The sequence below is a fragment of the Catharus ustulatus genome, chromosome Z (genome assembly GCF_009819885.2).
Source record: "Catharus ustulatus isolate bCatUst1 chromosome Z, bCatUst1.pri.v2, whole genome shotgun sequence".
NCBI lineage: Eukaryota > Metazoa > Chordata > Aves > Passeriformes > Turdidae > Catharus > Catharus ustulatus.
The window spans coordinates 47,906,634-47,932,305 of NC_046262.2; the positions used below are offsets into that span (position 1 = coordinate 47,906,634).

General features: G+C 40.8%; 1 protein-coding gene across 1 annotated transcript in view; it reads right to left on the bottom strand.

The window, feature by feature from the left end:
• TMC1 (transmembrane channel like 1) overlaps positions 1–25,672 on the bottom strand; it is a 65,923-nt gene that overhangs the window by 24,258 nt on the left and 15,993 nt on the right. Inside the window, exons 5-9 of the mRNA XM_033085034.1 lie at positions 11,210–11,300; positions 10,504–10,585; positions 6,456–6,562; positions 3,540–3,638; positions 205–347 (exon numbers count right to left, since the gene is read on the bottom strand). Coding sequence (XP_032940925.1) covers positions 205–347; positions 3,540–3,638; positions 6,456–6,562; positions 10,504–10,585; positions 11,210–11,300 — 522 coding nt within the window. The remainder of the gene's footprint in view (positions 1–204; positions 348–3,539; positions 3,639–6,455; positions 6,563–10,503; positions 10,586–11,209; positions 11,301–25,672) is intronic.

The window sequence follows — 25,672 nt, forward strand, 5'->3', positions numbered from 1 at the left end:
TCACAACACTGTAACACAACTTCCAGTGCAGAAAGACAGATAAACAAACACAGGTTGAAGGAGTCATAACTTTGACCTTGCACTTGATCTTGCTTTGTCGTGTACTTAGAATTAGCACATTTTTAAAACAACAATCTCCAGGGTCAACAGTAGAATTACCTGCCTTTTTTAATGTACTTTTTTGCAGAGCCAAGGAGAACTTACGTTCGAGTGACAATCATAAAGCTATAGCCAATAGACCCAACTCCAACAAGGAAATATGAAAGAGGCATCCTGAACTTGAGCCACCCGATTGTCCTCTGGTTATTATAATAACCATAAAAGAGTACAGAATACTGTGCGAGGCCCTGAAAAGTCAGAAAAAAATATAATGTTACTTTTCTTAATTATTAACATAATCAGTAAATGTATCAATAGTAGTGTATAAAAACATTCATTTCACTGAATTCAAATCAGTTGCAGATATCACTGTAACAAGGATCACAGGATATAAAATGTGTCCCTTTACTTAAAAAGATGTTGAATATTTCTTAACAACTTTAAAATCTTTTAAAACTGTTAATTAATAATCTGTCTACAATTTCATGAGTAAAAACTTCATCAACATACTTCTTGTAAAGAAAGAAACATGGTTTTACAAAATAAATTTTTCAAATTACTAGCAGATAAAATTTCATATTTTTAACTTAATTTGCATGTTTCAAAAATTTATTTGCATTAATTTGATATGAAAATCTCATATGCTTTCTTTGTGTAATAACAGCTGTCTGCTGTTCATTGGGTGATCATTCAGTATATGTGATAACTAGTAGGAAGGGACATTTTATGTGTGATTATTCAGTACATAGATCTGCTCATATAGACTTAACTCCAAGGCTCTCTAAAATGCTATATAAGTTCACTATATTTCTCAGCATTTCAAAGCTGGTCTTCTTTTCTAAATATCTTAATATTAATTACCCTCTCTTTCACTGATTAGACAGCTGATTTTTCAAAATTGTTTACTAGTGCCTTATTAACTGTAAGAAATTGCAGACACCTACAAGGATCAAATAGCTATAACTTCCTAGTAATCTCAGGTTAGTGCAAGAACTCATGTCCTAGAAGAGGAACAAAGCCAGAGCCTTTGCCAGGACAGCTCAGCACATGCACAGCAGTAACAATCCTCCAGCGCAATATGTAGTATTTGACCACACAATTGGAGGACAGGCCATGCATAATTTTGACAGTAATACCACAAGATGAAGGGTTGGTGAATTAAAAAACCGTTTGCTTCTCTTCTGTTATTCAGTCTCCCAGTTTCCTTAAAATTAGTAACATCTTTCTCTTACTTATTTTTTAAAAACATGAACTTGATTTATTGAAGATTTTAGTATACATGAAATGAGTCACAGGCTTATTTGAAAAACTTAATTCACAATTCTAAGCTGAAAATCAAATTTTGATATATGGCAACACAAATATTATTCAAAATACCTTGATCCACATATCTCATTTTCTACATCTCTGACTAGATTTGAGATGGGTAACAGATAAAAAGGTGCTTGTCTCTAATAAGGCAAGTATTCTAACAGAACACATTTCTTGCTAAGTACTAGTAAAACTTCTACACCAGTTCAGGACACATTCAAATTCAATAGTATGCATATAGCATGTTTTGGGTCACTAAAGCATCCTATAATTCCGTTTTAGCTCGAGTTTCAATATAGCCTAATGCAGCTCTGGAGGTTAAAATGCTTTTTTAGTCTCTGTGTTCTGCAAATCAGGGATAATTCCTGCACTGTGTACCATTCAGTTGGTTGATTCCATAGCACTTCACCATAAGATTATGCAAAAGTAGGTGGTTCTGAGCCTAAAATAAAAGACTACTTATTGAAGGTGTTATTGCAAGACTTGAGACTCTAATATTTTATGCCTGAATTATAATCTGAAAACTACATGTTAAAACTGAATTCCAGGTAGAATATATCAAAATCCAAATATGTTTCCCTTTTCCATGTCAGTAACGTGAATACAATTTCAAGCACAAAAGAAAGCAGAATAGGCAGGCTGAGCTCATCTTTTCTTTACTTGTTTTAGAGTCAGGTGGGATTCATGTGGCATCCTGCCAGTCCTTTTTCACCCTCGTCTTCTCAGTGGTGGGGTCCCAAGATATTATTCCATGGTATCACCTTTATACAGTCCAAACTCCAGGGATCCATGAGATTCCTGTGACTTGGGATAGCATGTGGATAAACACTTGCTCCCCTTCTCACTGTTTGCCACAGTGGGAATTTTTGTCCAGAGACTTATAAAGCCTTCACCCTTGTTAGGCCTGGAATTACCTCCTTCCTACTGAAGCATCTGTGCTTATCTCAGGTTCCATTATGTTGGCTTATCCTATGGGGACAGAGTTTCCTGCTGCATTTTTTGCATCCTTTCATAGGGTTTGGAGTTCTTTAGGTTTTGTTTAGGATAAAATATTGATTGGTGGTGTGTGATCATTTATTTCTAACTTACCTGGCAGCACACAGATGTTACTAGCAGATGAAAGATTTCCCGTGCTGTTTAAACAAAGATGTCATTGCCTTCAGGGAATACCTGTCAGCTTGACATGCCTCAAGAATTTTTTTTCCCCTCAATATTTCAGCGGATCCATCTCTTTCATTGTCTTATTCAATATTTATTATGTTTGCATTTGCTCCTTCTGTTAACTGCTACTTTGTTACTTATTGTACCTTCTTCACAAGTCAGTTTCTGTTTCTGACAATTGTTAAAAACTCTTCCTGTCTTTCCACCATGCCTTTTCTCAAACACATTTATTCTACAAGCTCTTTTCTGATCTTTGGTATAAAGCTCTTCTAGCCTATTCTCTTTATAAAATCTTCAAGTTACTAGAATTCCTTTTTTTCTCCAATATTTCCCTGATGTTTTTATTTTTCATTTTATAATTTCATTATCACTATCTAACTTCCCAGCCACATGTTTAGATTTATTCTTACTGTCACTCAAATATACTTCTGATGCACTAGATGCAATGTTATTTCAAGAAATAGTCACTGCAAAATGTTACATACACATGTTTTTAGAAAGATCTTCCAATCCTTTATCCAAGGGGAATCCATCACTGGCACTGTATGTAATCAAAGGGATAAAAAGTATGGAACTCACTGTTATTTTCAAGTATTTTCTTCTTCTTTTTTTTTCCTAATTCACACTGCATTTAAAATTCAGAATCTCAATCATATAAAAGCAGAAGACCAAATTCACACTTAAGAAGTAGAAATCCGGCACCCCAGAATGGCAAACCAGCTTTGAGGTATTTCCTCATGTGTCTTTGAATTGCTACATACACTGAGACTTTCTTGTGAATATCAAGCTTCATTATGCGTTTTATCTGAAAGAAACATCTATAGACAGACCATGTGAAAAAAAATGTAAATAATTATCTTGCAAATTATGTCCTGAAAGACTTCATATTAAATAACTGATCATTAAATAATGATGTGATTGTGAAAAAAGTTATTTGGATATGCAATATTGCAAGATTATGCACTTACACTAAAATCCCAGAGAGTAGCAAAATTCATAGCAGTTGCTTCTTCAGCTCTTGGGACAGTTTTTCTAGGCAAAGAGCCATATGGCTTACCCATCAAAGCCTGAAAACAAAAAATGAGAGTGATTTATATTTGAAAGTAAAATAACAGCAAAGAACAAAATGGACAGTGGTCTGTCATTTATTTGAAAGACTGGCTTTATGCTCCTAAACACCTTAATGAGAAAGACCTACTTCTACAATTCCTTTCACTGCTTCTCCACGTTACTGATTGAAACTGCACTTAGCATATGCATTCAGTGGTGCGTTCTAAATTTAAAGTTCCAGTAGTATCAATGGAGTGCCAAAATGTGCTTCTTACATCCAAAGGCAACACAGAAGTCCATCCATATTTCTCTAATGAGTGGTGTTTATCTTACAAAGACTAAAATATTTTTTCTTGCATTACAGATTTTATTGGGATGTTTTAAATGAAACATACAGGAAAACGCTAGGGAATCAGGTTTTGGATTCTGACAGTTCCCCTGCTGCTGGCAAACTGCTTGTTCAGGTACATCTCCTCACAGGGTCCTTTCCAGGCTCACCCTGAAAACACTTGGACATTTATTCTGTTTTGGCTTGTAAGGAAGATCACAGAACGACAGAATACACTGAGCTGAAAGGAAAGCACAAAGACTATCGAGTCCAACTCCTGGCCCTGCAAAAGATCATCTCCAAGACTCACACCACGTGCCTGAAAGTATTGTCTGAGAACTTCTTCGATGCTCTGAGACTGTGGCATTGTGATCACTTCACTGGGGAGCCTGTTCTACTGCCACCCATCCTCTGGGTAAAAAACCTTTTTCTGATATATAACCTAAACCTCCCCTAACACAACTTCAGCCCATTCCCTTGGGCCATGTCACTGGTCACCACAGAGAAGAGAGTAGGGCCCGCCGCTCCTCTTCCCCTCACGAAGAAGTTGTAGATTGTGATGAGGTATCTCCTCAGTCTCTTCTTCTTCAGGCTGAGCAGATCAAGAGACCTCAGCTGCTTCTCATACAGCTCCTCCTTGAGGCCCTTCATGATCCTTTGGACACTCACTAACAGCTTCATGTCTTTTATTGTGGCACCCAAAGCTGCCCCCAGCACTTGAGGTGAGGCTGCCCCAGTGCAGAGTAGAGTGGGACAATCCCCTCCCCTGCCCAGATGTGATGCTGTCCCTGATGCCCCCAGGACATGCTCAGCTCTCCTGGCTGCCAGGACACTGCTAGCTCATGTTCAACTTCCCACTAGGACCCCCTGGTCCCTTTTCTTGGTGCTTCTTTCCAGTATCTCATTCCCCAGACTGTCTATCCATCCAGGGTTACTCTATCCCAGGTGTAGAATCTGTCATATTCCCCTGTTGAACTTCATGTGGTAGCTCATAATTTGCTGAGATCTCTCTGCAGGGCCTTTGAGGGAGTCAACAGGTCCTCTCAGTTTTGGACCGCGTGTGAACTTGCTTAGCATCCCTTCCACTCCCAAGTTCAAGTCATTTATGGAGATGTTGAAGACCACAGGGTTGAGGATGGAGCCCTGAAGAACCCCACTGGTGACAGGTCACCAGGTTGATGTCACCCCTTTCACTGAAACCCCTCGTGCCAGTCCAACGAGCCAGTTGCTCACCCATCCCATGATGTATTTATCCAGCTGTGTGCTGCACATTTCTTCTGTAAGGATACTGGGAGAGAGACAGTACTGAGAGCTTCACTGAAATCCAAAAGCAGTGCATCCACTGGCTTTCTTTGATCATCTGACTGGGTAACTTTGTAAACATATAAAAGGATCACAGGTTTGATGGGCAGGACTATCCTCTCATGAAGCCATGGTGGCAGTGAACCACTGAATTATTCTTCATGTGTTTTACAGTACCTCACAGAAAACTCTTCCCATTAACTTTACCAGACACTGAAGCGAGACTGACAGGCCAGCAGTTTTTGAGGTTCTCCTTCTTGCGTTTCTTGAAAATCAGAACAATACTTGCCACCATCCAGTCAGCTGGGACATCTCATTCCCAAGACCACTCAAAAAACCATTGAGATGTTTTTGCAGTGACATCAGATGATGAACCCCATCAAAGCATATAGATTTATAGTTGGAGGGATCATGCTACTGAAATGTTGAGCTGGGAAGTTGTTGGAAATTCTAACCTGACTCTTTCTAATCTGCTTACTACAAAATGAGAAAGAAAAGAGGCATATAGGATATTGAAATTAGGAAGATGGCACAATAATTTTTATTCCACAAAAACCCTGTGTTTAGAAGGCAAATATGATGGCTCAAAAAACCCATGAGGTATTACATCTAATAGAAGTAATTCATGCCTGAGTAGTCCAATATCTGGTCTAAGTGCCACTCTTAACAGAGATGTTGCACAGTGCAAAATATGAGAGGTCTCTCCTGACTTGACAGTCTTGTTACAATTTATCAGCATGTGAGTAGTGCATCTGAAAGAGTCCTCTGAGACCCAAGATGCATCTTTCTATTGCAGTTCACGTTTAATTGAGATAGTCCCCCTGGCTTTTTGTTAGTTTCAGCTCCTCCAAACTTTATTCACAGAACCACCAAAAACAAACAAACAAACAAACAAACAAACAAAAAACTCACTCCCCCAGACAAAAACACAACTCCACTCCTATGTCATCCCAGACTTCAAAAACAATTTCAGAAGACAAACCTAAATATATTTTACATTTTCCTGTCCTGTCTAATTCAAGACTTCTTTCTGGAGGGATAGCTGTTCACAAAGGAAGCCCTTCTTTACAGGCTTAGTACAGTCTATTACTTACAACTGGAGCATAAAGTGACTAAAAACTGTTTAAAGCTCCACTTTTTAAATCTCATTGCAAAGACAGACATCGACACAGCAATCCTCAAAGATAATTTAAAAGACTCCCACCTCAGGCACCATTACAAGACCAAAGGTCAATCCAAAGAGAATCATATTTATTCCATACATCCAACGCAAGAATATGAAGTAGGATGCTACTGATGAGCCAAAATGACCTGTAAAAACATGAGATGTGATAAAAATGCAGATAAGCTAGTACTTTGATGTTATTTTATCTAAAATTTATTTTTAAAAATTTGTGTAAAATAAATAAAATCAGGAGAGGTTTTTACACATTTGGTTGATTCTAATTTTAATTAATTTAAAATTCTAATTCCAAATTTATTTTTAATTTTAATTTTTTCTTTATTTCCATAATTCTAATAACTTTTTGCGTATTGCATATTTTTATGTCTTGATCTGGCTGAAAAAAAAGAGAAACAAAAATATAAAAGTATCAGTTAAATTGAGTATTTAAGGTCATATGAAAGCTGTGATACTTGCTATTATTAAGTAATATCTAGAAGTATGTTTCAATTATTTTCATTTTTTTCTCTCTGATGAGGACTTTAAGCATTCTTGTCCTGCTAAGCCAGAACCAGTCCAATTTTAATGGGAAGAAGTGTAGAATTAGTCAGAGGGGAAAGTGTTTCCATGGTGATAAAACACTTGTCATAAGAGTGCCCACCAGATTTTTTCCAATAGATAAAAAACATTATCTGCAAGTGTTTGTACCCTTTCTCCTACTTTTCTGTTTATATGCTCTATCTGTGGCCAGGTGTGCAGGCAGTCCCATCTCTAGGTGGAGGATTTGACCTCACACACTCCAGGCCCCTGACCCAGTCCTGTGCACAGATTAGAGGCTACAGAGAAAGCACTGAGAACCAAGGGCCTGACTTCACCCATGCAAGTCAGGGCAAACAAAAATAAAAGCTCAAATTCAACTCCATCTTGTTTCAGCACAGTTCTGCTGGCTGTAAGAGAGCTGTCGATTAGAAAAGTCCCAGATTTCCGTTCTATTACCATTCATTTGCAGTGTAAAAAATGAAAAGTGCTTTCAATAGGTTTTTCACACAGTCTAGCTTGGGACCCTGGAGCACAATGACAGCAAATGAAAAGCAAATCTCTGGTCAGAGAGACTTATTTATATTATTATTTCCAAACACTTTTGCAGATAAATAACAGATTCTTTCAGTCTGTAATATGAAGTTAATATATCTTGTGTTATTTGGGACACATATATGCATATTTTACTGTTAACAGCTCAATCAGCAGGAAATTTAATACACTTAACAAAATATAAAAGAGGCCAACTAAGACACATTTATCACAGCAATGCAAAGGGAGGAACAAGCCATTCTGTCAAGATTTCAGCATTTTGAATCTACTTTATTCACAGTTCAGAATTAAACCATGATTTTGAAATTTTTTGTGAAGTGGCCAATCTTAGCAGTGATTGACATACTGAGAAGTCTGGGGAGAGGTATAAATCAAGAGACTTTGAGTTGGTCTATCTGGTTGTGAGATGCAGATTACCCAGTTAGAAACAAACTACAGCCTTTGGGGGATGCTATTGACTCAAAAAATACAGTGTAGGAAATCATGAATATTTCTGATTTCAGGTTATTTTTGTAGACCTCTCCATGCTCCACTACTTCTTTTGATCAAATCCTAATATCCTTGTTGTATTGGGAATACCTTCTTTTCATGCACTGAATTACAGTTCTTTTATCAGCTATCCTGATGAAACCTCTGCTATGCATTCTTCTGGAACATCTGCAGTGAGGCAGTGCATTGGAATTACAGTAATAAGGCGCACCCTTTTGACTAAAATTTTCCCTGGAACCCGGAAGTGCGCCTTATAGTCCGGTGCGCCTTATCTGATGGACAAAGTTCAAAAAAATTGCCTACCCGGAAGTGCGAGCTGCGAGCCACGGGGGGAGCCGGCAGGGCCATGGCTGCCAGGTGGAGGTGGGGCGGAGCAGGGGCGGGCACACCCCGGCCCTGTGGAGGCGGAGCCGCCCCTCCAGAGGCACACCCCGGCCCCGTGCAGGTGGGACGGCCCCTCTAGAAGCACCCCCCGGCCCCGTGCAGGCGAAGCCGCCCGTCCAGAGGCACCCACCGGCCCTGTGGAGGCGGAGCCGCCCCTCCACAGGCACCCCCCGGCCCCGTGCAGGCGGGACGGTCCCTCTAGAAGCACCCCCCGGCCCCGTGCAAGTGGGACGGCCCGTCCAGAGGCACCCCCCAGCCCCGTGCAGGCGGAGCCGCCCTTCCACAGGCACCCACCGGCCCCGTGGAGGCGGAGCCGCCCCTCCACAGCCACCCACCGGCCCCGTGCAGGCAGCATGGAGGGGCGGCGGCCATAGCCCGGCCCCGGAGAGGCAGCACGGAGGGGCGGCGGCCATAGCCCGGCCCCGGAGAGGCAGCACGGAGGGGTGGCGGCCATGCCCCGGCCCCGCCGGATGCAGGCAGGCCTGGGACCCCACGGCACCGCCCCTGCCAGGTACAGGCGGGCCCGGGGGCCGATGACTGCCGGGTTGAGGCGGGGCCTCGGCCAGCAACCGCGTGGAGGGAGCTGGGGGCGGAGCCTCGCTGCAAAAAAAAAGTGCGCCCTATGGTCCGGTACGCCTTATCTGATCTACAAAGTTGCGAATTTTGCCAACTCCCGGCGGGTGCGCCTTATAGTCCGGTGCGCCTTATGGTCGTGAAATTACTGTACCTTCATCAGCATAGCTATTGCAAGCCAATGCTTGTACTCACGAGCTTTATTATTTTTCCCCAATCAGGCAAGAACAGACACTTCTGGAAAGTAAAAAGCTAGACTATGGATGAGGGCAATTTAGCCATGACTGCCCTCAGCTGCATTTTCAGAGTGGGCAGGTCCAAACAGAGACCTGCAACAGGGAACACAGAAAATGTCACAAATGGACTGCACTAGCTGCTAACAAAACCAATCCAAGTTTCACCATATTTTGAATCCACTCTGAGTTGCAACATGTTCTGTGTATGAATTAAATAGTTTAAAGTAGACTTTAGCCGTCCTTTCCTACATGCACAGCCTCAACACACTAGGCATTGGCCTGAAGATTGGTGTGCATTTTATAAATTTCATCAGTGGAATAAGAATCAGCCTGCCCCAACACAGCTCTGTGTGAGGTCCTTTTGCACAGATAATACTAAATATCTGTTCTGTAAGGAAAAGAAGCATCTATTTTCAAAATATAAATACTTCATATGTTTGTCAACTTCTCTCTTAAACATCAAAGCTCCAACATCGGATTCACCTATTGCTAGCATGGGGATGCAGCACAGCAGAGCTTGATACCCTTTGCTCTGAAGACAGTCTCCCTGTGCTACAAGGACTTGCATCTTGAAGAAGGGAGCCTACCCGAGATAGCTCAGTGCTTCAAACTCTTGGTCTTTCTAGATAGCTGGAGGACTGGAAGAGTCAGACTCAACTGAGAAAGGCTCTTTATGTTGTAGTGGGAAGCATTTGTTGTAATGAGAATCTAAGTGGCAGACCATCACTCAGGTATCCAAGCACTTAAGTCAAATCTCCTTCAAATAAAGGGCTGCAATTTAAATTTGTCACTGGAACTGCAACACAAAGCTGACTTGTGACAGACCCATACTCTCAAATACACCCACAGTACTAACTACACTGCCTCGCTTATATATGGAGCATTAAACACCGATATTGTTCTCTTTGTGTTTTATGATGTGGCTGACAATAAGAGAAATTTACATGAAGTTCAAGATAATAGAAAAAGTGGCAGAAATAATTGCAATACAGCCTATAGTGTATAATCTGCATAAATAAATACAGACAAAATAAAATGAAGGTGAATAAAGTGAATGGCTAAATCCCAATTACACTTTTCTAAGATTCATTTCAACACTGGCTTTTTAACTGTAACTGTATAATGACAATTTTTATCTGTAAAGTGCTACTCTGAAGAACATGTCCAAATAATTATATTATCAAGTTCAACAAATTAATGAAAAAATAAATGCTCATTGATTTTAAACTAGGCATTGAATACAGACACATATTTTGAAGAAATTTATAGCTTTGGCAGACATCAGAAATATGATACTAGATCCTATTCTTACTTACTTTCAATCTCCTTAATTTTCATTTCCCAGGGTATGCAGGCTGTCTTAAAATTTTCAAAATCTCTTTGAAATTTCATCCATTTCTGAAAAGAATCACAGAAAAAAAACCCCAAAAATAAAATAAAAAAAACCCCCACATCATGTCAGTGCCCAGATGCTCAGTTCTTCCTTGAGCTGATGTAATCCCTTAATCATCCACAAAATCCATTGGCAGACTCTACAAAGTAACTGTGAAGAACCATCTCCTTTTGCTTGTTTTGATAAGTCTTCTACAGGATTTATGTGAAGTTCCTATTTCTACCACAAGAAAAATTATTAGCTAATAATTTCCTTTCACGCCAATCTTTTTTTTTTTTCTATTTTTCTTTTTCTTTTCATTTTTCCTTCATCATTTACAGAGGGTTCTCTTGAGGGAAAGACTGGTCTTTGGATTCAGTCCACACAAACACCCAATCTACACCAAGAGAAATTAACTTTCACAAGCTTCCAAATTCCTGTAAAAGAGCTTAGTTTTGTTTTGATGAAAAGTTTCAAAAATCAAACCATAAGATTTCATTAGAAATATTTTCATGCAAAGCAGTGAAAATACAAATTTAAAATCCATAGAAAGACAAAGAATGCTATTGTGGAAGATGAGTACTCATGGCAATAAGCTCTAGAAGGCTTCCCATTAGCTTTACAGGAAGTTAGTAAAACAATTAATTTACCTTCATCATCATCACTTTGTATGCATAGAATTGTTTTCCTTTTCCTTTTCCAAGAGCACCTTCAAACTTTTCAACAAAAAGCTGTGCTTCCCTGGAAAATGAGGGCGAAAGAGACATATAGAGTATGTTATAGTAAATTTTATATTGTCTCCATAATATCAATGTAATTTCTTTCTCCTCACAGAGTAAAAGCTTTATAAATTCGTGTTCCCTTAGCAATGTTAGGAAAGGAAAACTCTGAGATTTCGTGTTTTGCAGAAGACTATATATGTACAGTAATTTCACAAATACAAGCTGCACAGACTATAAGCCGCATCTCTGGGTGTTGGCAAACATTTCGTTCTTTGTCCATAAATAAGCCGCACCTGAGTATAAGCCACTCTGTCGTTAGCGACGAGGACCCGGGTGCAACAAAGTTGCCAAATAGTAACAGAACTGCTGCAGGGCGAGTTTATTGGCTCAGCTAAGGCTGTGCAGGCTCAGCCCACTCGGGGCTCCTGACGGGGCCAGATGGCCCAGCCCGGCGCTGCCGCTCAGCAGAGCCGCTCGGGGCCGGCCACCGCTGCCGCTGGGCTCGGTCACCCCGGCCCGGCACGGCCCTGCGGTGGCAGGCAGGGACGGAGCACCCCCGCTCCCACGGCGGCGGGCAGGGACGGAGCCTGCCTGCTCCTGCCGTGACGGTGGCGGGCAGGAATGAAGCTTCCCCGCTTACCCCACGGGCCGCGGGGATGGCAGCACAGGGCCACTGCCTTCCCCCCAGGCCACAGGGTAGGCAGTACAGGGCCCCCCCCGTCTCTCCCCCAGGCTGCGGCAGAGGAGGGAAGGAGACAGCTCTCCCACCTCTCTCCCTGCCCCCTGTGCTACCTGCCGGGAGCCAGGCTCCACCCGTGGTGCAACAGAGTAACAATTTGTAACAATCGCAAAATGCCGGCTTTTACTGGCAAGTTGCTTGAGTCGGCACCTCTGTTTCCACTTCTAGGGGTGGAAATGTCAGAAAATTATTCACATATTAGCTGCTCCTGAGTATTAGCCGCATTTCCGGTGTGGGAGCCAAATTTTAGTCAAAATGGTGCAGCTTGTATTCGTGAAAGAACTGTAATGTATATGTAATGCAAAATACGAGCAACTTCAGCCACATGATCTAATACAAACAGATTTGGAGCTCTGAGATCTGCCTGTGTCCAGTCAAGGTTACCAAATATGTTTAGTCACACTAGGTCAGTAAATTGACTTTTGTAGTTCAGCTACTGCACAAACAGTTATTCCTGTTATTCCTGTTATTCCAAGTTATTCTGACAGAAGAAAGATGGATCTTTGTGGCACACTGTGTGTTCTTGGTGGTGATCATGTTTCCTGCTTTCTGTAATCCTTTGCTTTTTCCTACTCTTCTAATTTCTTCCTTGCTCTCTTCTTTGATGGTGAATAAAAGTGAATTATCATTTTGATTACCAATATTTGACCTCATTTGTGTCTTAGTCTTGCTCTGGATGCATTGAAAACACCCCCCTCTGTGTTCCCAGGCTAGGACGCATTGCCATGTTGGGAGAGATATGTGTAGACCACAGCTTTAGTTCCCTTGCGCCCACCTTTATCAATACTCCTTTTAATTTAGCTCTTCTGAAATTTTGCATGTATCTTCTCTAGCTGTACCATTCCCAGAGCAATTTCTTTGAAATGTAGTTTCACTGGTCCCCAAAATGCTAAAATTTTGCCTGTAGAGATGCATAAGTTAAATAATGTGAAGCTGAAAGGAAGACTTTTAAACTTTTTTTAAAATGCATAAAGTCCACAGATTAAAACACCAAAAAGATGAGATCTAGTGCATACTAATATTTCCTCCATTTAATCTAATTTCCATTTATGACTTTCCATTATGTTTTTCCTGAGAAAATGTGCTCTAAAGGCTAAATGTCCTAAACCACTGGAAAATAGACTAAGGATTCTTAACTGTCAGTGTATGCACAGTGCTGTAAGCTGTTTTGTTGTTACACTGAATAGCTTCAAAGCATTCTATATTATGTTTACTTTCATTATATTGTATTGCAAAAAGCACCTGGGAGAAGGTAGACTACCGGGAAAATACTAATTTTGATGCATATTGATTGATTGTGCATATTGATGCACATTTCTTTCTTCCTAGAACTACAGATAAGTTTACCAATTAAATTTAATTTTCATGCTTATATTTTCTGCTCAAGTATTTTATACAAGGGAGGAAAAAACATTAAATAGTAAAATCTGGCAGTGTTAATGACAGTATAGCAGCATGGTTGAAATAAAGGAGAATTAAAATTACGTGAGAAGATGGCCATTAGCCACGTCATAACTTTTCTAATTTAATGGTTAAAAATCTCAACATCTATGCAATTATGTATTTTTAGTAACTGCAAATGCATAGAGTGATCTTCAGTCTGAAGATCTTTTGAGGCCTGTCACGATTTAGACACCCATTGCAACAATTGCTTTAGCTTCCAGTACCAAGAATCCAAATAAGTGCACATAAGTGCAAAATTGAGTTATTGAATTTAATTTTCAGGGATTGAGAACTTTCCTTATTTGAGAACCCTCTGAACACTCTCTTTTCCAAGTGCTTTCACCCAAATCCAGCTGGTAAAACATCAAGGCCAGGGCAAGTTCATCTGACCTTCTCAGGATATCTGCACACGTTTTCCCAACATTTGAAATTATGTACTATAATCTAATCACTTTTTTATCTCTCTATAACATAAGGAAAGCAAAGATTCAGATTAGAAAAGATAAAAATACCCAGCCACACCCACAGCCATAGAGCCCACATATTCATCATCTCAAAAGTATTCCTTGAGGATCAAGTCAGAGTCCTTTCAAGGGTGTAAGTTCTTTATTTCTGATCCTATGCTTCTGGATTACATTTGTATTCTGGATTTTTAAGTCTCATCTCTATGTATTTAGCTAACATTGACACTGAGTGAGAATTCTTTGTTTTCCAAGTAACTCTGAGTCCTCCAGAGGTTTTACAGCACACTGCTCACAAAATAATTTTTTCATTTTGATTCCCAGAAAAATCTAGAATTAAATTCCAGCCCTTCCAAGTAAGTTAGAGAAAATAGATTGGTTCAGCTTCAGGAAACATGTCCAAGGATCTGCTTTAAACACAAGCCACAGGATCCAAAATCTTGCTGTTCTGTCAACAGCTATAAGGGAGTCCTGACAGCAGATGGCAGCTTCCTCTTAAATTCACCATTCAGTGCTGGAGCAGTGGCATAAAAGCACATAGACTCAATAAACTGCACACCTATCAATCTCTCAGGTCAGCATATCATATTCTGCTACCACCTCTATCACTGGATAATCCAGGCTTGTTTACAGAAATTTTCTGAAATCAAAACCTACAGAGTAGAAAACTTGTGTTTTCTGTCACTAATTATGTTATGCTGCAGAATATGAAGTTTTCAAATTTTTATTAGAGTTTTTTTCGGAGTGAAGCAATAAGCTAGAAATTTAAGGACATAATATTGAAACAGGAATAAATTCATAATTAAATTCTTTATAGCCTATAGGAGAATATTTAGCATCTATAGGTGAAACACTCAAACTCTCCACAAACTTGTTCTGATATAAAATAAAGTTAAGCCAAAATAGAAGGAATTCTTCATTGTCCCTTTTTTTCTATCAAATTCCTTAAAAAATATTTATCTTAAATCCTTTTTTTTTTTTTACTTGTTTTAAATTACAGTAAATTCACGAATACAAGCCGCACTGAGTATAAGCCACATTGCCGGGTGCTGGCAAACATTTTGTTTTTTGTCCATAAATAAGCCGCACCTGAGTATAAGCCACTCTGTCGTTCGCAGCGAGGACCCGCGTGCAACAAAGTTGCCAAATAGTAACAGAACCGCGGCAGGACGGGGTTTACTGGCTCGGCTCGGGCTGTGAGGGCTCGGGGCTGCCAACCGGGCTGGGTGGCCCAGCTCAGCGCTGCCGCTCGGCAGGGCCGCTCGGGGCGGGCCGCCGCCACCGCTGGGCTCGGTCACCCCGGCCCGGCGCTGCCCCACGGTGGCAGGGGGGGCACAGAGCCCGCTGGCACCTGTGGTGGCAATGGGAGGCGGGGATGTAGCCTGCCTGCTCCTGCGGCGGTGGCATGCGGGGACGGGAGGCCCCCGAGCCACGGGGCCAGCAGGAGGGAGCTGCCCCGCCTTCCCCACCCCTTGTGCTGCCTGCACAGAGCCCAGTTCCACCCGCTGTGCAACAGAGTAACCAGTTTGTAAAAACCGCGTAAATGCAGGGTTTTACTGGCAGGAGCTTGACTTTGCAGTTTGCACGGACTTGGTTTGCACTCCCAGGGTTGAAAATGTCAGAAAATTATTCACATATTAGCCGCACCTGAATATTAACTGCATTTCCGGTATGGGAGTAAAATTTTGGTCAAAACAGTGCGGCTTGTATTCATGAAATTACTGTAATTTTGTAAGGTTTTGCACTAGTAGAACTTTTTCTTATCCTCATCTGTTTCCTGGACCCCCATCCAGCAATTTTTCAAGTGTTATCTTATTTAAGCTTTTTCTCCAGGACGAAACAAAAAATTACTTTTTGAAGGTGGTGATCTGGACTTCCAGATTTTATGCTGCTGATGCTCCTGAATGCTTACCTGGATTCTGCTTTGCTGGTGGCTGAAATTTCCTCTCTTCTTACACCCCTTCTTCCCTAAATGTTTCATAATCTATATTTCACTAATTTTCATTCCATTTCCCTGCACTGGACTAAGTTCATCATTGCACCACAAACAACCATTTCTTATTGGGTGATTACAAGTGCAATCAACTGAGTTGCACAAGAAAGACTGGACCAAGAATACCGTTCGATCCATGTGTTCACAGTATTTATGTACACAGAAGTTATTTTCATGTTTCTTCAAAGAAACCAGAAGCAGCTCCTTTCACTCTCTTAGTAAATTGCTTTCCCATAGTTAAAAGTTTGCTGTATAAATCCTGTAAGAAATCAGCTAAGTCCAAGTGCTGGACTTGCAGTACTATTTTAATTTTCATTTACACTGAATTTTACTCCAGTCTAATAACAACACACTTTGTTTCAATTAATAGAATTGCTGGCTTTAATGCATTGACCATCAATGTACATTGATCATGACAAGAAGTTTCGAGCATACATTAAAAATTATGGCAATAATGTTTCCAGTTTTTGTGAAGTAATAACCAAAATCATCACACAGTTACTAATCACCATATAATTAATAAAAGAGTAGCCTATGCTATATGACCAAAAGAGTGGTGGTGAGTAGAATTAAATCCATCTGTCATCCAGTCTCAGTGGCATTCCCCAGGACTCTCTACTGAGGACAGTCCCGCTTTACTGATGATCTGGAGGAGGGGATCAAGGGTACCCTTTAGTCAGTTTGCCTCCTCAAAGGAGGTTGTAGTGACGAGTGAATCCTTTCTCCCAGGTACAAGTGACAGGACAAGAAACAGTCTCAATTTGTTCCAGGGTGTTACAAAAATTTTTTCACAAAAAAGTTGTCAGGCATTGGAACAGGCTGTCCAGGGAACTGGCTAAAACACCATCCCTGGAGGTTTCAAAAAGAAGCGTAAATGTCGTGATGAGGGACTTGGACTAGAAATCGACTTGACAGTGATGTGTTAATGACTGGACTCGGTGATCATAAGGTTCTTTTCCAATCTAAATTGTTTTGCATTATTGATATGCAATTGAAATAATTAATTTTTAAAAAAAAATTAATTACTTTGTGAAAAAATAGTGGAAGTATTCTTTCAATATGGGAATTTTAAAAATTTAGTTACCTTTGGTGTTCTACAGGGATTTCTTACATTTTGGTAATTTCATCAGTAACATTCTAAATAGCATTTTCGTATTGCTTATAATGCTGGAGCCATTAAACAGAATAGATATTCATTCTCTCCTATTCTTTTTTTCTCCCATCAACTCTGCAGCAGTTTAGTCCACTGACTAATTACTCCACCGACTACTTACTCCTGATCTCTGTGGTTTGTAAGTTATTTAAACCTCCTGGTCTCAAAAGTTCAGCATCAATTTGGCACCATTCAGTTAGGGACAAGGCTTGCTATGTCTTTTCCATGTCTGTGGCACATGTTCTTGTTAAATATAGTTCAAGACATTACTTAGTTAAGGTTTTTACCTTGGTATCTAAACTCTCTAAATGAAAGACTTCTATTTGTACATTCCTGAGGACTTCTGTCAAACTTTGTCCTTTTCTCAATTTCTTTTGAGCTATAAATAAAATGTGATAACAGGAGGACAGAGCAAGGTTTAGAAATACTTTAGAGACCACAACAAAAGCAAAAAGTACATATATACATATTCATGCCCACTTGGAAGTAATGAGACTTCACCAACACTGTGTCAAAAATTACACAGACAAACAAAAACAAGGTTTGTAATCACCGGTATCATGTGTTAGAGGTAAATTATCTGTATCACAAGATAGGCCAAAGTGTCCCCTACTAGCTAACTGTGAATTTAAAGAAGCTTTAGAGAAAGGTTATTAATTGAATCACAGATGTAAGAACTAATAAATGTTTCAGAGGGCCAGGAATTAATTCCACAGAGAAGCCTGAGTTAATTATTAATGCAAGGTGTGGAGTTACAGCTTCCAAACTGCTAGGTGTATGGTACCTCAGGCACTTCTGTGCCGCAGAGAGGATGCATTACAGCTCTTAGAGCTTGTTGCTAATGAATGCAATTTGAGTGGGTTGATCACATTTTCACAGTTCAGGAAGGTCTCAGACTCTAAAACTTAAAAGTTCAATAAAAACCTTTTGTTGATTGTCCAGGACTTTTGTAAGTCCTAGAACATTGGCTGAAAGCAGATTTCAAAACAAATATTGTCAGGCACAGCTCACCTGAAAAACAGTTCAGCAATAATAGTGGCAAATTATAGTGTTATTTAATACCTAGCTGTCCTCCAAGACAACCACTCTGGCCTCCAGGACTGTCAGTATGTGATATGTCAGTACTGATTGATGGGAGTACAAAGAGTGCAACAAAAGATGAGAAATTTCCATCATCTCACACAAGCACCTTATATTGGGTTTGTATGCTTATAAAATATCTTATTTCCAATTCATTTGTCTTGATGGGCAGTTTAAGTCCTGCAGGAAAATTAATTATGCCCCAAAAATACTGAAAAATCATCAAAATATATTCTGTCCCTAGCATGTGATCTGCTATAATGGAGTGACCACATCAGTGGAAAAGGGAAGCGCATCAAGCTGTTGGAGTTAGTCCAAAGGAGAAACACCAAGTTGCTCTTAGAGTAACTTGGTTAGAAGGATGAGGTGAGCTTCTCATAAGGAAAGCCTGAATGAGCTGGGATTGCACAGCCTAGAAAAGAAAAAGTTTCAAGGTGACCCAATTATGACCTTCCACCTCTTGAAGGGGCCCTGCAAGAAAGGGGAAGGACTTCTTACAAGAAGATGTAGTGACAGGTCAAGGGGGACTAGCTTTCAACTGAGATAGAATAAGTTTGTATTAGATATTAGGAAGAAATTCTTTACTGTGAAGGTGGTAAAGTGCTGACACAGGATGTCGAGAGAAGCTGTGGATACCCTATCCCTAGAAGTCTTCAAGGTCAGGCTGGATGGGGCTCTGAGCAACCTGTTCTAATGAAAGGTGTCCCTTCCAATGGCATATGGGTTGGAATAAATTCAATTTTAAGGGCCCTTCCAATCCAAACCAATCTATAATTTTAAGTGAAGAACAGATTCTGATTTTCCTAGGCCAAAAAAAGTTCTCACATATTTCCTTATGGTGTGTGTTTAATTGGAAGTCCTTCAAGAAGCCTAAACTTAATATTTTACAGTCTTTTTTTTTATAACTTGTTATTTCATTTGTTTTGGTAGTGTACTAACTGTCTTGTGGTATCACTTTAGAGAACACAGTTGGCACACCTCTGGATTCTTGTGTTCAATTCTCTAATTTCATGGCACAATAATAAGCATTGCTGTTGGATATAAACTACCCAGTTACTCATGGACTGTGTTTTTATAGCACAAAATTTATCTAAAGTGTTATGAGCACTAATAAGGGAAGAGAGATGAGTATACCAGAGGCAAACATGGCAGCACAGCTTTTAAACCCTTCTTTTTTCTTCATATTAGGGCAAAACTCAGGCAGAAAAATGCAAAAACAGAGATGCAGTTCCCAAAATCCAACCCTCAGACTTAATCTAGGATATGTTTTTCTGAAGGTTTTCCAGTTTGCAATAGCTGAAGCTCTGGCCCATCAGTTTTTGGGGTTTTTTGTACTTTCTTCTAATTCAAAAATCACTGAATGATAGAATGGTCAAGGTTGGGGGAGAGTTCTACGAGACCTTATGTGCAATCATCAACCCAGCACTACCACTGTGACCCCAAAACGCTAAACCACATCACTGAACACCAGATCCAGATGCCTCTTGAACAGCTCCAGGGATGGTGACCTCACCACCTCCCTGAGCACCCTATCTCAGTGCATGACCACCCTAAGAGTGTCAACTTTTTCCCAGTATCTAAACTGAATCTTCAGGCCATTTCCTCTTGTCCTCTCAGTGCAGGCACTGTAGCAGATACAGGCCCCTGACTCCCCACAGCCTTCCTTCAGCGAGTTGCAAAAATCAACAAGGTCGCCCCAAGACACCTTTACTTGAGACTAAACAACCCTAGTTCCCTCAGCTGTCCCTCATGAGACAGGTTCTTTACTCCTTTCAGGAGCCTCGTTTCCTTTTGCTGGACAGGCCCCAGCCCCTCAACGTCCCTTTTAAAGTGAGGGGCCCAGAACTGAGCCCAGTACAGGGACATGATCACCACCCTTATCCTGCCGGCCATGCTGTTCTTGACACAGGCCAGGCTGCCACTGCGCTTTTTGGCCACCGGGGGATACAGCTGGCTCATATTCAAAGAGCAACCCTCAAGTTTCTTTCTTTTCTGAAGAACAGCTCTAGAGCTGCTTCACCCCAAGACTGTAGCACTGCACAGGGGCTGCTGCAACCCCACTGCAAGGCACAGCACTTGGCCTTGTTGAACCTCCTGCAGTTGTCCTCACCCCATTGATTGAGCCTGCCCTTCTGCAGTCTTCCTGCCCTCAAGCAGACCAACACTCCCACCCAACTTGGTATTATCTCAAAATGTAATGAGGGAGCACTCAATTCCCATGTCCAGATCATCAAGAAAAATGTTAGACAATACTGACCCCAAAACTGAGCTGTGGGGAGCACCACGAGTGAGTGGTCATCACCTGGATGTAACTTCATTCACCACCACTCTCAGGGCCCAGACAAACAGCTAATTTAAACCCATTGGAGAGTGCACCCATCCAAGTCAGTTTTTCTGGAAGGATCCTTTGTGAGACTGTGTCAAATGGTCTACTGAAATCTAGATAGATGACATCCACGGCCTCCCTTCATGTACTAAGCAGGTCACTTTGTCATAGAAGGTAATAAACTGGGACAACCACAACCTGCCTTTCTTCAATCTGTGTTGGCTGGGCTTGATCTCCTGATTGTCACCCAGGATAATATTTTCCATAAATTGCCTGGAACTGACCATCCCAGATCTGTTCTGTTCCTTCTTGTAGACAAGTGCTAATTTCTAGTCAGCTGAAACTTCTCCAGTTAACCAGGACTGCTGGTAGATAATTGAGTGGTTTAGTTCTTTCACCGGTTCGCTTACTACTGTGGGGTGGAATCCATCAGGACATGCAGACTTGTACATGTCATATTGGCATAGCAGGATACTAACCATCTCCTCCTGGATTGTGGAGGCTTCACTCATTTCCCCATCGCCAACTTCCCACTCAAGGAATCATAAGGGGTATCATAAGGACAGCTGGTCTTTATATTGATGACTGAGACAAAGAAGACATTAAGTATCTCTTCCTTTCTCTTATTCCCTGTCACTCATTCAACAAGCGATGGAGACTCTCTTTGGCCTTCCATTTATTAAAAATGTATTTCTAGAAACTTCTTATTGTCTTTAAAAGAGGAAACCAATTAGGTTCTAGTAGGGCTTTGGCCATTCTAGTCTTCTCCCTATGTGAACTCGTGACACCCTGGTAGATCCCAAGTTACCTGTTCCTCCTTCCAGAAACAATAGATTATCTTTTTTTTCCTGAAATCAAACCCAATAGCCCTGTTTAACCAGGTTGGCCTTTTTGCCTAATGGCTTGTCTTCCTGGGCACAGCCTGTTCCTGAATATTTAACAATTTCTTTTTTAAAGCACATCTAGCTTTCCTGGACTCCTTTGCCCTTCAGGACTGACTCCCAAGGGTCTCTGTCAACCAATCAATTAATCAATCCATCAATTTACCCCACATTCTAAATCTCAGTCTTGCAAGTAATAATTAATGGTCATTATCACCTTGTGGTTCTTCATGTAACTTTGTGTTGACCTGAGCAGGCAGTGATAAGAAGAAATGTCACAAGTTCTCATCTCCCATAGAAAAGGCAAAGCAACACTATTCATAAACTATGTAAACCAGTAGAGGGAAAATTACTAAAAGAAAACTCTTCTGAAGAAGAATATTTGTCTTGGAAATGATAGAAAGTCTGGACTTGAGGCACACTCATATACTCTATACAGTATACACTCATATACCCATATACAGTAGCACAGACCAGTGTGTCCTCAGCACACAACCTAGCAAGTCTATTGCTTAAGGCCTAGGAGAGTGGGGATGATGTTGTAACATCTTTTCACCCCTCTCCACATCTTCTTTCTCTCTCTTTTCACATCTCCAGACCTGTGGAGATCTGACCATGATGTCTCAAGGTGAGCTTAGAGTCTGACAGAATCGATACAGCTCAACTTCAAAATACAGAGGGACACCATATCAGAGCAGTATCCTCACCAAGTCAGGTTCTTCAGAGAATAATCATGGGCTGTTTGAAATGTTTCATTTTAGAACAGGATGTAAATTAGAAGTTAGAGTTGATCTAAATTGCCAATGTAGTTCTACAAGAATGCCATTTCTGCAATGAACTCTCGGTCATGTTTTGGCAGAAGGCAATTTCTGCAGAGTGTTCTAAAATTATTGTTCATTCATGCATTTTCCAAAGAATGAAGAAAAATATTTACCATTTTACACATTAATCGTTGTTAACTATAAATCATCTTTCCCACCCTATACAGCTCAAGCCATGAAAAAATGTTCCTGTGAAAATGCTTAAACAATTTTTAAAATTTAAAATGTCATTTTTTTAAAAAACACGAGTTTCAGTAAAAATTAAATCTTTCCCCCAAAATTGTTTGTTCTCACAACACCTCTTTAAAAAAAATATTTAAAATGAAAAATCCTAATTAATGTTACTATTAACCATTCAAAATAATATCTTAAAAAGTACTTTTTTGGTCTTGTTTTGTCGTGTGTAGGAATATTACTGAATAGCACTTCTTTTCCATTCTTGGAAAAAAAAGATGCCAGTATATAACAAACATGGAAGCCGTGGTTGGCTTATACAATTATGTAACATTTACCATAATGCTGAGGAAAAATCTCTAATGAAGTATCTCTAAATTGTGAAAGCTAAAAGACAAAGAATAGGGCAATTTTCTCTTCTACCTGTAAGAAGATAGTTTTGGTTTTTTCAGCACACACCCCATGATATTCTAAATCCTTCACAGGGAAAGAAGCAGATGACAGGGAGAAATACTTGCTACTAACAATGGTTCACCAAGAGTTTCAAGAACCAGAAATGCTAACACAAGGTTATTCAAAAGTCACACTAATAATTTAAAAGTTTAAGGCACTCACAGCCAGCATGTGTCCGTTTCTCATTTGTACAAGAACAATGCAAACAATGCCAATCTATCAAACTAATGATTCTGTAATAAATCTTGCTAAAATACAGAACACAGATACCTTAAAATATACTGATACTATTGTTAAGTTATCATAATAAAGTGCCCATTTATAAGATAATTTTTTTACTTGAAGTAGCATAAAAACTCCAGTCTTGTCTTGCAATAAGCTGAACTTAGGCTCCAAAAAAAGAATTATGAAAGCAGGACCCTAGAAAACACACTCTATAACTGCTTCTTGGTATGTATGTCTTGGGATCAGAAAAGCATTAAATGGTTTAGGCTGGAAAGAACCTTATAGATCACTTATTTCCAGACCCTCTGCCGTGAGCAGGGACACCTTTTACTAGGCCAGGTTGAGCAGACCACCATCCACCTTGTTCTTGGACACCTCCCAGAATATCCCTTGGACAACTTCTCTGGGCAGCTACATCCAGTACATCTCCAACCTCACCATAGAGAATATCTCCCCTAAATATAGTCTAAATCAAAATTCTTTACGTTTTTATTACTGTTTTTCTTTAAGGTTTTATTACCACTTGTCTAATTACCACATCCTCTTCTAAAAATTTGCTCCCATCTTTCTTAAAAGCCCTCTTTAGGTCCAGAAAGGCTTCTACAAGGTGTCTCCAGAGCTTCTTTTCTCCAGACTGACCAACCCTACTCTCATAGCCTGTCTCCATAGGAAAGCTGTTGCAGTCTTCTGACCATTTCTGTGGTCCTCCTCTGGACCTGCTCAAGTGACCTTTCCTGAACAGACAACTTCAGATCTGCACACAGAATTCCAGATGGGGTCTCATTAGAGTGGTTTAGATGAGCAGAATCCCTTGCCTCACACTACTGGCCACTCTGCTTTGGATGAAGTCTGGGACACATTTGGTTTGCTGGGCTGTAAACACACATTACAGGCTTTTCTTTGACTTTCCACCCATCAGCACCCTCAAGTCCTCCAAAGGATTGCTCTCCATCTGTTCCTTCCCCAGCCTATATTGACAGTGGGGATTGCCCCAACAAAGTTAGAGCACTTGATCTTGTGAAATCTAATTAAATTCCCATGTGCCCACTTCCTTAGCTTGTCTATGTCCCTCTGGATGCCATCCTGTCTTTCAGATGCATCAACTGCACCACTCAGCTCGGTGTCATCTGCAAATTTTCTGAGGGTGCACTTGATTCCTCCATCTATGTCATTGATGAAGACATTAAATTGCCTTGATCCCAATATGAACCCCTGAATGACACTATTTGTCGGTGATGTCCAAGCAGACATTGACCCATTGACCACTAATTCTCTGGGTATGACCATTCAGACAATTCAGCAACCATACAGTCCACCCATTTAATCCATATCCTTACAATTTGGAGAGAAAGGGTTTGTAGTTTAACTTAGTTTAGTTCTTAGTTAAGGAAAAAAATCCATGAGCTATGGAAGTGATTCATAGTAAGGACCTTGTCAGCTTCCTTCAGACCTGACAGAACCAATCAGCTGGCTAGTTTTGAACGTTGACACCCTGTTAAACCACTTAAGAAAGCTGAATATAACTCTGTGAAAACACATCTAAAGATGAATGAGGCCCAGGAAGATCTCTTGATTCTGGCCTTTGAACAGGTAACTGGTCAGTAGCTGGGCCAGGCCCCTCTTTGCCACACGGCCCACAGGGCTTGGTAGGGCCAGGCCAGGTCCCACTGTGCTGCAGCACTGCCAGGACCTGGTTCTGCTCTGCCACACAGCCCAGCTGGCTCAGCCTGTGGCACCACTCAGCTGAGATTCTGCCGCCACTGAGTTCCAGCCATGGCCAGCAGGCCAGGCCAGCTCTGCTCGACTTTGGGCAGAGCCGAACCAGGTCCTGATCCAGCCATGAGCTGCCAAGCAATCCTGCTGGTACCGCAGAAAATCAAGCCGCTAAGAACAGAGGCAGCCCTGCAGCCCTGCATAGAAAGCAACCCCATGGCTGGAATTGTACATGGCAGGGTCCAGGAAACAGCCACGCAGGCAGAGTGGCAGAGGCCACATGGTCATCTACAGGCCCAGGCAAGATATCAACTCTTCTAGTGCACAGATGAAACCTGCAGACATCAATCCTCTCTTGAATGAGAAAAAAGGAAAGGTTGGAGACACATTAAGAAAACAACATAGAGACACCAAGGTCAGTAAAGAAGGAGTTACATCCCAAATGGCAGGAGAATGAGGAGACGCCTTAGTCTTGGGCTGAAATTGTCTTGTAAGGCTATGGTGAAGATATGATTGATACATCTGACTTTCTTAACCTGCAACTCATGGAATGCCTTGTGGGGGTGTAGCATTCTAACCACAGCCATGAGCAGAGGCACCCATGTTGAAGCAAGCAGCTGTTGAAGTAGCTGTGATCCAATGAGAAGCTTGAACTGAAAGAAATGAGATAGAAACCCTTGCCCCAGCAATAGAAGAAGAAAACCTCTCTTCCCAGAGATAAAAGAAAACAAATTTTGTTTCTATACTAAAACAGCTTGTCCTTAAAATTGTACCCCAAAAAGGTGAAATGACCCATGGTAGGTCATTTGTAGTGGGAAAACTACCAAACCATTGGATCTTCATGATGCCAGATTTCCCAGTGGACGCTATTCATGAAAAATCAAACCACAAGAGAACTGTTTCTTCTGGAAAAGTCTCCATGGAATGGC